Source organism: Lampetra planeri, chromosome 34 (genome assembly GCF_965212315.1).
Source record: "Lampetra planeri chromosome 34, kcLamPlan1.2.h2, whole genome shotgun sequence".
In the NCBI taxonomy this organism is placed as follows: Eukaryota; Metazoa; Chordata; class Hyperoartia; order Petromyzontiformes; family Petromyzontidae; genus Lampetra; species Lampetra planeri.
Genome location: NC_136140.1, coordinates 781,632 through 795,692, shown reverse-complemented (window position 1 = coordinate 795,692; position 14,061 = coordinate 781,632). Strand labels below are relative to the sequence as shown.

At 45.7% G+C, this 14,061-nt stretch overlaps 1 protein-coding gene across 1 annotated transcript in view; it reads right to left on the bottom strand.

Moving 5' to 3' along the window:
• Nucleotides 1–1,061: 1,061 nt before the first annotated feature.
• Nucleotides 1,062–14,061, bottom strand: part of LOC144729948 (uncharacterized) — a 40,859-nt gene continuing 27,859 nt past the window's right edge. The window contains exons 5-9 of the mRNA XM_078610376.1: nucleotides 13,074–13,130; nucleotides 12,452–12,636; nucleotides 10,899–10,967; nucleotides 9,751–9,808; nucleotides 1,062–8,369 (exon numbers count right to left, since the gene is read on the bottom strand). Of these exons, the coding sequence (XP_078466502.1) occupies nucleotides 8,122–8,369; nucleotides 9,751–9,808; nucleotides 10,899–10,967; nucleotides 12,452–12,636; nucleotides 13,074–13,130 (617 nt within the window). The 3' untranslated portion in view covers nucleotides 1,062–8,121. The remainder of the gene's footprint in view (nucleotides 8,370–9,750; nucleotides 9,809–10,898; nucleotides 10,968–12,451; nucleotides 12,637–13,073; nucleotides 13,131–14,061) is intronic.

Genomic DNA, 14,061 nt, shown 5'->3' with positions numbered 1-14,061 from the left:
TGATGAAAATATTCCTTTCTTGTGAGAATCAACACTTTTCTCATGCCAACAAAATCAGCCTTGAGACTCTCACCTGCTGTTGATGAATAAAGAATGCACCGCAAGCAATGGAAGTTGAACGTGCAAGTCAATGCAGTATGCCTGTGCACAATCTACCCTCGCTTTTAAGGGATTACATCTTGAATCATTGCCTCACTTGATACAGCTAATCTGGCTGTGACGGTCCCACCTGATGACGGAGACTTGTGTTGCCTCCGAAACGTCGTGATTTTTGTTTTTATTTTATTTTACTTTCTACGTGACTTTACCGAAAGAACCTAAGAAGACAATCTACCCTGTTGCCATGCTGTTCATATTGATGTATATTTGTGCCCCTTACCCAGAAAAGCCTCACTGCATCTTAAGACGTTTTTTAGGGGGGGGCTTTATATTGTTTGGCCAATTCCATTAATATCTTCTGCAGGAAATCGGAGTACCCAAGGAAAAGCCATTATACACTGGGTTGACACTCAAACGTTAAATAACCTTCACCATCACGACCCAAATTGTAATCGGAGTGTAAATGTTGTTTGATGTCCCCCGCCAGTGCTTTTGGATGTGAGACAATCCACCCCCCGCACTGGCCCTGCCACGTGTTGGGACCATGCGGGATTTTAGCAGCAAACTGTATTCTATTTTCCCAAAATGGCCGCTTCAACGCAACGTCCGCTCGCAAATTGATGCCGAACCGACGGTTCTCCGTAACTTGACGTGCAGCTCCATTTTACATTTTACTTTGTCCGTTAACATATTGGTCCAATGTTCCCCCTCGCGATCCGTTTGATGTTTCTGTAACTTCAATTGTCATTGAGCCATTATCAGTCGTAGGCTAATCTGCTCAAGCCAACGTGTACCCTTCACGGAGTTTTATGTTTGCAGTTGCTGAGTGTTGTTTGTTTCGCTTTATTATCTTGATTTGCTTTATTATTTTGATAACCCCCAAGTCTCCCCTGAAAATAAGTCTCTATCGGGGTCTCTTTGAATTCGCACTTAGTGTTATACAAAATCAACTTGAAACCTGCTTTATTTTACGCATCTTTATTCAACAGGTGTAGTTTACACACAAAACGACAATACAGCAATCACAACAGGAGTTCCTTAATCAAATTAAAACAGCGCTATGCTATCCCGTACACGAAAATTATAACAATTCGTCTTCATGCAAGCCATTAAACTGTTTATATAACATACAGCATATACATACAGACTTTGTATGTATGTCTACCAGGTACATACAACATACTGTATATGGAACATAACACAAATTTTGTTTGGGTGAGATCGCGTAAATATGTCAATGTGTCGTTAAACCCGCCACCACACGACACAGCCAATTAGTAATGTTTAGTGTCATGTAAACAGAACGTGCCAATTCGTTACTAGTACAGCACACCGGTGTGTTGAGCAAAGCCACAACATTTACAATCCGTGTACGACGTTTCGCCAGTAATTACAATTTGCTTCATCAGGCGACAGCCGGATTTGTGAAGAAATCCTCCTGAGCCGTTCCTTAAATAGAGGGGTATGTGTGATGACGTCACTTGTGAGCCCTTCTTGGCTAAACCTGTGTTCGTTATCAGTGTCGGAACCCTCGTGAACAGAGAAGTCACATCAAAACTATACTAGTAACGAATTGTCATGTTCTGTTTACGTGACAAACCTTACTAGTGTCGAGTGGTGGCGGATTTAAAGACATATTTATATATTTACGCGATCTAACCCAAAAAACCTCTGTTAAGGATGATATTGGTCGCGAAAGCCTACGTGTTAAACTATATATGGAACATTCGCCTATACAGTACTGCATGTACGCTTGTAAATATAACGTATACATATTCATAAAGAACACAAACGATATGCGTGCAGCTGTGCATGTAAATATGCACCTCCATTTAGCACGGTTGGCCATGTAGGGTGCGAAAGAAGTTCAGCATACAGATGTGTCAATGAAAATGTATGTGCCACAGCTATAGCAACACTGCCAAAATGCGATTGCCGCTGCTCAGAAGACAGCAGAAGTCTTGTGAAAATTGTATTCAGTTATATTCCTGCCCAGAAGAGGTGCCCCTTGGCCGTGTCAGTTTCTAGGCCTCAGGAGTAAGACAATGAATGAGCTAATCATTTTTAGTCTTATGCAATTCGACATGGAGAAAGGAAAGTTGCTATGTTAACTTATAATGTTGTGTACAGTGTGATTTACAGTCAAGTTTATTTTTACTAAAAGATCAACGATGACATTCTGTTCAGGCTATTTACTCTCTCCTCCAGTGTTTCAAGAGTTAAACCCAACAAAGGTTCTTGCGATGACAGTTGCGGCCCATCAATATCTAAATCGCACTCGGCATCTGAACGCCAAGTGACACTTCGTGTACATCATCTACTGGCATACAACGTCATCAATTATACAGAAGTTAATATCAGTGAAGGTCTGAAATTGGGAGTGACATGGAATGGCTTATTCTTACAATAATACATATTAAGGGAAGTTTTATATCCCCCAGGTCAGTATATGGCAAGCTTTTTGGGCTTAACTTCCCATGGAAATTGTCATGGAGAAATTTAACTGAGGGCTACATACAGAGATCGTTCAATTGAATGAAACGCACAAAGGATATTTACAATTTCCCTACAAGGCAGCCACAGAGTTAATGTTAGCAATGCTCTTCAACGTAAGTGCTTTGCAAGCATTCTACATTACTCTTTGGGTTTTGAGTGTCAAGTTACAGTAGCATACCAGGAGGCATAAAACAATACGCATTCTAGAAACTTTAAATATCAGTCACCCGTCACGTTAAAGAAAGCCATGGGAAGAGACACCAAAGAATGATTCGCAATAACCATTAATTACCACAACCGCCAGAAGACGGGACTGCCACTTCATGAGTAGCGAGTATTTTGTTCACTGTCAAAGTTGAGGCCAAAGAGCCTCTCTTGTCCCAATGACCGTGGAGAAGTGGCTCATCGCTGGTGGTGGCCAAGTGCAGTGGAGACAAAAAAACACTCACCCCCAAGTACACCACACTTTCACGATTTAAGTGAAGCCCATTTTTTGCAGCATTCAAGTACCTCTGCTGAGGCCATCACAATTTCTTTGTGTTTGCTGTCCTTCCCCCACACCTCCAATTAGCGGGGTTGGCTATGTACGGTGTGAAAGAAGTTCAACATACACACATTCGACACACTTCAAAGCTAATGATTTAATACTCTATCGTACATGTGGATGGGATGTGAACCCAGCGTCTCAGCATGAGTTATCTCAGCCGCTACGCCCTGCTTTGGAAATTTCTTGAACGTACCGCACCGTGGAAAATAAAATCCTGGGGCTGCGGTGATAATGCCATAACAATTATTCTACCAACCAAAAAGTACAACGTACAGTCGGCGTCAAATGGACTTTGGGAACCCAGTGCCTGGCAACTCCAATTGCAAAAAATGCACCACAAAATACGGCGAGGCAGTGTCGTGTATGCTCAGTGGGACGCAGAGGCGGTTCACGTGACTTTCATGTCAGCTGTGGTGCACACCACGAAGGGGAGTTGGCACGTTCCACAGTCTGTGTTCTCTTGGAGCTGTGTTCATGCCAATCGCAATAAGTGCAGGTGACAATGTTTTCCACCTTGTTGGGAAATAGGCAACATCTGATGGTGACACAAGGTGACACGCCTCAAGCAATATCCCTACAGTCATAGCAAAGCACTGTGTGAGTACTGTCTTTGGCAAAGTGTTCAAACACTTAAGTCACTTGCTACGCACTGCTGCAACTTAATATTTGGGGGCCAAATTGTTTGTCAATGGTTTTAGTTAGTAAAGTCGGCGCCCTGCTGATGAGGATGATTCAAGTTAAAATCTGCAAAGGTCATCTTATTTAAACGAACGGTGCTGAGAAACATGAATGTGGATAAGTAAATCCACGCGCGGAATGATTAAGTGCTCCTGGTATTTACTTTCTGCAGTTAGTCAAAGGCATTCAGCTACCTCTGTACTGTGGGAGGACAAACATGGCATGGCTTTTAAAGACCATCATAGCACACGGCGATTGCACACAAAAGACACTACACGTGCATTTCAAAAGGCGTGCATTACCCTATCAACGCAAATCAATCTCGTCGACCAATACGACACAAATTCCTACCGGTAATTCCCCTCTCTAATAACCAACCCTGCTTCTCGCCCACATTCACACACCATTTGATTGTAACTTGAACGAGTCTTGTCGAATTATTTTCCTCTCCCACCGATTGTGCCAATGCAATCGCTCTACGAAGCAACGTCACGTTACGCCGGGGAACAAACCTGGAAGAGAGACAACCACAGCACGACTTTGCAACGTCTCTCAATGCAACCAGCGGACGTAGAGTAGCTGATGCTCTCTCTACAACGTGCTGCCGGGTTAAGGAGGACGATCTGTTCTGCACGATGTTGGGGGAGACGCAGCGCGACCCACAAACTCATGCAAGAGCTAAAACCTGGGCAGTAGAATGGGCTTCTGTTGTACCAACTAGATGCGACATTGTATCCACACCTCATACTGGACGTCTGTAGGAAAGAGCTTCATAGCTAAACGGATTCCTCCCGTCTAAGGATTCTGATTCTGATCCAATTCAACCTCGATATTGTGCTCGACCTATGAAATGGCAAATTGATACGTGGTAAACCAAGTTGCTGCACTTTATCTAAAGTATAGCTTCATGTATAGTGGGGAGACTGGACTATGAATGTGGGATCTCAGCAGGGATGTCTCAGTGCTCAGTGCTCTGAGTGGCACACGAGGTCCCCACACACAGCGTCAACATTCACCGTGCTCCGAGCGCCTCGGAAGACGGCCACGAAGGAGCAAGCGCTTCTCCTTGAGAAGATCGCCGCTGTAATCCCCACCGTGCGTGTGCATTCACGTGAGCTGTGGGACGTCACATTACTCCATGTCCAACAATCACATTCTGCGTGTCTGTTTGGGGCCATCTCATTCGTACTGACAGAAGTGGGTGGCTGTGAATGAGAGGAGCATTCCACAGCATTTTTGTTGTTTTTATGCTTTGATACAAAGCTTTTTCGCAATTCTCATGCCCTTTTACAGTAAGATGTAAAAAAACCTTGGGCTCCGAGGGGCAAATACACAAATCCCGTAAAACAAATTCTTAAAAAATAAAGAAATTCCCTCTTACCACGTAAAATCTCAATGTACGTTAAAACACAAATATTTTAGGAGTAGAACCTCTTACGCACTATTAATGTATGGTATTAACAACAACAAAAACTAAATAAAAGCTAACGAAATACCACTTACATCGTGGCCCCACCCATCAAGCCGTGAAGGAACGCCGCGATTACTGCGACTCTCACGGCCGTCCTCAGCGGTAAGCTCAGCTTTGGTGTTGTGTAGGATGCGATTCACAATGCCACAGTGCTAATTGTCTCGGCCTAGAGACTACACGCCAAACGGACTGGTACAAAATGAACAGGCGAGGGTGTTCATTTAATACCAACAGGAGCAGAGTATAATTGTTGAGGAGCGTGCTGCTCGAACTCGTGACTGGAGCCTCTTGCACTGATCTCCCTTGCCCGACTCTCACGCTTGGCAGTGCTCTCTGCAAATAATGATTCTCCACAAGTCATCCACCCGGATAAACTGTCTGGTGTGTGACGGTGCTCCCCCAGAACATACGACGACGACTCGATGTCCGAGGAAGTCACAGTGATACAACTTCGGACGCAATCACCTGGCTCAACCACCCTCATTGCAAAAGTGCAGTTGTTGCTCTACAGCAACATGAGCCCTACGAAAAAGTCATCCGACGTATTTACAAATTTTGTCAAAATTACAAACGAAATTCATATTTTGTCAGACATTATCGGTTACCGGGCAGTGATCGTTACATTTACTACGCTTTAGAACCTGGTGAGATCACAGGTGGTTGAAACCCAGATGCAAACCCAGTGCTCCGAAACAGTCCTTATAAGCCCTCTCAGCCACCTCACTACACGACATTATGTATATGACATCTCTGTATATATCTATAGACATCTCCATAACGCTGGGAAAATGAACACCGCACTAAAAATAAAGAGAGTCGGGACTGTGACATTGTGAACGTGCACACACAGCCGTCGTTCGCTTTACCGTCTCGCTCAAGCGTGCCGCTCGTTAAATCCAGAAACGGAGCAGAGCTGCTCATGGTTCGTAGGGCAGCGGGCGGCGCTTCGGGGAAACGCAGCTTCTAAGCCGCTGGGCACCGTGCTGCCGACTGTGCTTAACGGCCGCGGCGTTGTCCTCTACGGACTCCTGAGCTGCAATAGAGTGTTGGGGACGAATCACGATTCCATGCAATGGCAGGCAAAGGTGGCTTTGCGAACACAGACAGACGTCAGATGTCCAATCATTCGTATTCACTGAGGCCACGACTCTCCGAGTTGAGGAGTGGTTCAATCTTGATTTCAAGTTTTCGTGACTGCAGGAATCCATACTCTTTGGTTCTTTCGGTAAAGTCACGTAGGCTATAGCCTCTTGTTACAGCAGCCCCTTTTTGCCCACTGCAGCAATTGTTTCTTGCTGTGGTTGTCCCACCTGATGGCGGACGCTTGTGTTGCGACCAAAACGTCGTGATTTAATTTATTTTATTTTATACCTACGTGACTTTACCGAAAGAACCAAAAAGTGTTGAGGAGTGGTAACTGGCCATTAGCAAGTGATCAATCATTCACAATTGGCTTTGAGTGTAGACGTTAAGTATAATTGTCTGTTACCAATTCCGTAAGGAAAAAAAATGCCTGTGAGAATGCAACGTTTGAGTTCATTGCAATCAAAATAAGTAATTGTGATTTCTCCAACCATTGCATATTCTGAGATGTTATGTATGAGTGGTGTGCAGATTAGCGGTACAGTGTAGTACATTTTCCCACACAGAGACAACAAACTACGATACATATTATACATTGAACATATTATTTACGTTTAAAATATCTATTTTTATAATGCCCATTTTTTTTTCATTCTAGACTACAACTTAATAATAAACAAAATATCCCACAGGGAGTTACTACAACCAATGGTTGTGTGTATATACACATTGTATATATGGGTCTGTATATATGGGTCTGTATATATGGGTCTGAGGGGCTGCTTGGTTCCATGGGTCAGTGCTCTAAGATACCCGAAGTCAACTCGTAACTCCTCGTCGTCATTGCTACCAAATCATTGGCACGAATTTGTTTCGAGATATATCCACTTAACGTTTTTTCTCTATAAAAAAAAGTAAACTCATGGAGACGAAACATAATAAAAAATGTGTGATATCACGGTCACACCGTGCGTGCACTCAATTAGCATATGGATTACATTTAAATGACAACGTTAGCAGCTGAAAAGTAAAATGATCTTGGCGACGTAGACGTTTGAAAAGCCATGGGTCGGGATGAAGCATGATGAGAAATCTTGGGATTGGTGTTAATGCGCCCGAAACGAATAACAAGGCAGTCCCGCATAACAGATTCTGACATTACTCCCACGAGGGCTTCATCCGTGGGTGGGGGGGGCTTTAAATATTTAAACAAAATAAGTGGGCAAATATCCCAATCTGGTACGCATGGGTGACTTTGCTATTTTCAATATTACTTCCGTGAAAGTCAAGTGAAAGTGAAGATAAGGTCAAGTTAAGGTCAAGCTAAACAGTGGACTATAGGAAAGTGCACGACCGATACAAGAGAATGGAGTTTTGCGAGCTCCATTATTTCCCGTTGGATTGAAGTTTAGCGACCGTATAGACACTCAGACATACCAATCAAGTTTAGCGACCGTATAGACACTCAGACATACCAATCAATTCAGATTGTCCATGTGCTCTATTCAAGGTCAATAAAAACCAGGACATAATAACAATAATATCTGACAATATCAAAGAGGGGAAGAGGCTACGTGTAAATACAATTCACTGTTTAGATTGGTGGATTACCAATACCAGGATGGATTGCGTCCTCGGAACACGTACAGGTTTCCTTAGACGGCTACCTCGAAACAAGGGGCGATCAGGGCAAACCCAGGACAGGTGGCAATCCTAAGAGCAGCACGTGTGCCAAAGTGGCTCACGATCAGTAACTGCCCACCGGCCTCTGCCTCCTTTTCTTCTTGCGTGGTCTCTGTGCCTTTTTCTTCAATCGGGCAAACTTACTGTTGAGCTTTTTTATCTCCTTTTTGAGCTGGGACACTTCGTCCTGGCTGCCGCTACCGCTTTTGCCCAGGAGCCGCTTCTCCTCCGCACACTTCTCGCGCTCTCGTTTGCCGCCCGGTGCGGCGCTCGCGGTGGCGGCACGCGGCGCCGGTGGAGTCTCCGGCCTCTCTGCAAAGGAAGCGATCAAGAGGCACGTCACGTTCACAAAGCTCAAAAACAGATACCGTTTGTGCTGCTACTGTGAAGGTTTTTTAGCGGTCGTGCCCCGCGGCTCTCCGATGCGTTTTCAGGTCGGACGGCGTGTTGTTTGGCGTGATGTCTGATGTTTCACCCCACGTGCCGGAAGCTTCTTCAGTAAACTGAATATTCAGGAACTGAAAAAGCTCCCGGCCGGCTACAGCATGGCAGGTAAAGGAGGAAACGCGCCCGAACATGAAGAGGAGATGGAGCGATGACATCGGCACATTTGCAGGAACACGTTGAAATGTTGCGGCGTGAGACCATGGTTAATGGTGATGCCTGGGGGTGACGTTCTTCCAGCAGTGGATGAATCATGGCTGATGATGGTGATGGGTGGAATAGTTTACTCGTTTTTGTTTACAAGGTACATGTTCCAAGAATGTACACTTTATAACTTTTATGCCAACAACAGCATTGTAAAGTAAGGCATTTGCGTCTACAAACTCTGGCCTTCACTTTATACACGCGTCTATATGGCAGTATATGGCAGTATAAAGGCATGGCTCATATGAATACTTGTTGTAAAGTATAACTGTATTGTTGGTTTTGTAAAGACAACGACATGCATTATAAGCAGACAACACCACGAACATACAAAACATCGGCAGGGCCAAAACGAGACACAAAAGAGACAACAGAATGAGTGAAGCACAGCAACAATTCATATTGATGGACATTCCACATTCAATCGGGAGGGACTTGTTTCTCTTAATCAACCACTGCTGGCCCTCTCCGCAAGTCGTGGCGTACGACGATGATGATGTGGTGGTCATTGTTCATGTAACAACGAGTCCTGTAAGTCAGGTTTTTTGTAGACTTTGGTGGTGCTGTAATTGCAACACACCGCTCACAATCAAATACCAAGTTCAAATCCTGCTCTGGGTTCGACTTGTCTCATCATCACTCCAGGGTGAATAGAATTAGTACCACTTTTTTGAAGGTAAACAGTCGTCCTTTCGATAGGTTCGATCACTGACATTAGAATATCGAATGTATTGATGATGGTGGTGATCGCGATTGTTATAACGATTGCTACAAGTCAGGTTTCTATGGAGTAGTGACTAAAGCTTCCGTATATTTATTTGGACGCTCACAACAGAAGGGCTTTGACACCAGCACACCAGCAGTTGTTGTCAACGTCGCCACAGGGACTTTAACTTCACGGAAGTATTCATAAAGTCTGAAGTCAGCAGGACTGACTCAAACCAACTCAGCGGCGAGGCCTGTTCAGCCCCCACTGATTGCAAGCGTCGAGATGGTAGAAACGGTGCGTAACATAATAATCGCGTGTGCTGTGTCTGTCTCTCACCGGATATTGTAAAGAGGGTTGGTTTGCTGCGAATCGCATCCACTTTCTGGGCAGCCACCTGCAGAGTTTCGGTCAAACAGTGGTGTCACAAACACATTTCGTCACCCCAGCCTCTCACTCGCAGCTCGGGAATAGGCACAGAATAATCATCCCATCTCAACCAAGACACGTTGCAGTGTAACTGTTTTAGACATGTGTGAGCGTTAGGGTTTATAATAGCGCTGGTAAAACTCATTGGGCAAGGAATGCTCGTTTCCAATGGGGATTTGGTTACACCACAGCAACCTGGTGACTACAGCAAAGACAAGACGTGAACAAAACAATCCACAAACAACTGTACAGGCCAAGTTCAAAATGGCAAGGTCGTTCATCAACATCACGATACAACCAGCACAGAGAATACGAGGATAATAGAATGCCACGTACAAAAAACACATTCATAAAATTTCGTCTGCAAAGCAGAGAAATCAACTGCACGTACACGTGAAAGGGCATCTGGAGTCCAAACATGATTTAACTAAAACAGAGATAAGCAAGGTTTTGATCTCAAACATTTCGCTCTAGCCAGATATTTTGGATGAGAGCAGTAGCACCGAATGCATTTGCACCAGGTGTGGCTCACGCAACGCGTGAATCGCCATTAATCATCAGTAATCAGAGGGCAGTGGTGGCATCGCGATGATGGACCACTGGGAAACCCGACATGAAACACCCCCCGCCATGCGGGGCGGAATTTTAATTGACTCCTGCCATATGGTTGGTGATTGATGTTGGCCAAACATTTCTGATACATTCTTGAGATGTATTATCATGGGTGGCAATAACAATAAACCCAAAATCCAAAACCCCGGGGAATATCGAGATGGGATGGAAGACTGTAAGTCACTGTCTTGTTCAACTGAACAATGGGTTGGCACTCATCATCACGACAGCCAAGTAAGTTCAGGTTGATTTTGATTAACCCAGCCTTGATATCTCAAAAGACCGGGATAGAGCCTCATCTTTAAGAGTGACCTGGGGCATCAGTGTGCCAGTCGGGGGGCGATGATTGCTGCTGTGTGTATAATGCTCACTCACAGCATTTGCCCCACAAATCCATGAAGGCTATACAGGGGGTCTCTGTCTCCGTCTGGTGTACTGGTGGTTACCTGCACAGTATAATCGCCGGGCTTCAGATCTCTGAATGTGTGGGAGGCAAACTTCTCATTCACCTGTTCCTGTTGTGGAAACATCAGCATTGCAATGTTTTTTTACTGCTCGCAAATCCATAAACCACGAGCTCTGGAGGAGCAAAGTGGTGGAAATTCCACGTTCTTTTGGTGGGGACAATCCTATCCATAAAATGATGACCGCTGACCTCTTACGACGTCGTGGTGCAACGTCGCCTCACTGATGATGATGTCGATGACGGCTATGCAAATGATGATGGCCAAAAAGGTGATGGTCACAATGGAAATCATAATCATGATATTCACAGTGATCACAATGATGAGTGTGACATGCTTATCTATGTGAGTTCTCAGAGCTGGAACATTGCCAATTTAAGTAAAAAATTTTTTTTATATATACAGTGGTTATTTTTGTACTGACCAGTCAGCGGTGTCCAGGCTGAGACCCTCAATGCACCGAGTTTGAGATCCTGGTGTGAGTTCGTGCTGATTTGGACCCAGCCGCCTGTCTCTGTGCTCTAACGTGGCCATGCCAAGCCCTCTGTGCCACATGGCCATCTCGATTTCCCAATTTCTCAAGCCATGTTCCCAAAGTTGACGTGCTATGGCGATACTATGATATATTTGTACGATATATCTACCATAATCGTAAAATCCATATTTCTCAATATCATATCGTGATTATGAATGATTTTATTCTATATTATTTCCAAACAGTTTTTTTTTACATAACAAACACAATCACTCAAGTTGTAAACAAAACATTGCTAATGAGTGCTTTACAAACGATTTTCTGGGAGCAGTTGACAGTAACAATAGTTATGATGTCGTAACTCTGTTGAACACGTAGGAGGCTTTCGCAACCAATATCATCCATAATAGAGGTTTTTTTGGGTAGGCTCGCGTAAATATATAAATGTGTCGTTAAACCCGCCACCACCCGACACAGCCAACTAGTAAGGTTTGCCACGTAAACAGAAGATGCCAATTCGTCACTAGTTCAGCACACCGGTGCGTTGGAGAGTAAATCCACAATGTCATAACTGTTGGAGCTATCGTAAATGATTACCGTAACTTACAGCATGGGCATTATAAGCATTACCGATTGGAAAGTTAGAACGGAAAGACTTATGGCAAGCCAACGTTGAGTGAACACCAATCGAAGAACACATTTGAGTAACCTCTATCTTTACTGAGCGTACTGGGATGTTGAACTTCTTTCGCACCTTACGTAGCCAACTGTGCTAATCGGAGGTGACAGTTGTGACAATCAAGGGCAGGGTGGTGCGGGGGCCGGGGCAAACCACAAACCATGTCCCCCCCCCTCCCCCCCGATGCCTTAAAACCAATCCAGCAGCATCACATCTGACACCGCGACATCGAAGCGTGGGGCCCCCCAAAGCACGGGACCCAGGACGCTCGCCCCGATTCACTGTAGGGAACGGCTTTGGTCGCTCATGTCCGGACGTTGCCACCGTTGGCGCCGGAGAGGACGAACGCGGCCGGGCGCGCCGAGCCGCCAATGGTCTCACCCCCTGGACGGTGGCCATGGCGAAGATCCTGGGGAACCAGGCGTAGAAGTCGGGCACGTCGCTATCGGGAGGCTTGCCCAGGTACAGGTTGTACCTGCGCACCCGGTGTACGGGCGTGGCGACCCAGAACTTCACCGTCGCGGTCGAACCGTCCACGGAGGCGTTCACCTGCGCCGGTTTCCAATCTGGAACGGAGTTGGCACGGCGCACGCCGTCGTCAGAGATCGGGCGCCGCCACAGCCGTCGCCACGGCACATCGACGTCGCAAAGCTGTGAAGCTTCGCGTCATTCTCCTGACGAACGGATCATCGGCCACGCGTCAGACAGCCCAGTCAGATCCATTTATAGATACCCCATTGATTTCTAATGTATCCTGCTACATCCTCAACGGGCGATTGAGTACGGCTGAATCGACGGCTCCATATCTTACGGAGGAGAGCTTTAAACGACTTCATGAATGTAGTGAGATGGGTGCGAGAGGTGTAGTGGATTTGAAATAAGATGTGGTTTTCTCCATAACTTGTGATTATTCGTTAGTGTTTGCCAGTGGTGTTACTGCTACCTCAGGTTGGTGCGTGCGTGCGTGCGTGCGCGAGTTACGAACGGGCAGAGATGGCCTCACCGGGTATGCAGAAGTCCTCAAGGCTCGGGCCTTCAAGACTCAAAATCTCCTCGCAGCCTTTTGGGGAAGAGAGTGACAGGAGCACCACGTGATTACGCCCACGGCGGGCATGGAGCGCACGGCAGGTGGAGTTGGCTGCTGACATCATTGGGCATCAGAGTTGAGAGAGTCTCCTCCGCTGATTTGTGACTCTTCTCAAAGCACTCGGGTTGGTACCGAAGCTCGTGTTGGAATCCCCTCGTGTCCTCCCCTCTCTCTCGATTTGGTGAATTCACGGTCAGGAAACCCTGTTGCACTCACGCTCGACGTCAACTGCGGCCACATTCGCAGCTCTGTTATTTGACAACTGTGCATTTTCGAGTCTCATTTATCCTTTCTTTGTAAAACAAATTACCATTGCTGTTTCTTTTTTGCTGTATTACTCCGTTGCTTTGTTTGAGTTTATATATAATTAAGGGGTACGTAGAATTGAATTCAAGTGACATTTAGTTTATGTACGACTGCGTCTATGTACGAGTGTTTAGTTTGTCTACCTATGCAACTTCTTCTGCAAATGTCTGCAATTGCTGACCCCAGGTGTAGGGCTGGACATGAGTGGTACCCGTGACAGAGAAGTCCACAGCTCATTGGGTTCTTCCGGCTAAATTCAAACGTCTACGTCTCATGTATCTTCATGTCACGCACAAAATACTCGGTAACGAATGATCAAAACAGGCTAAATGGGACCCTTCTCCAAAAGTGTCTCTGGACCCAGCGAGGCTTTGTGGAGCAAGCAACGCATAATCGACGCATCACGTGTTCACGGGCAGCGCTCTTCAGTGACGTTTTCTTATCCTGCAGTTTTATCGCGGCTATTTCGTATCACGGAATGCGTGGGTGGTTATACAACACGATGTGCATGTGAGCTACCCGTCGCTGGCTGGCTGGACCGTGCGGAATCAGTGTGCATCGCCACCACGGGGCGAGGGGGTGGCGTGGAGGACGCATG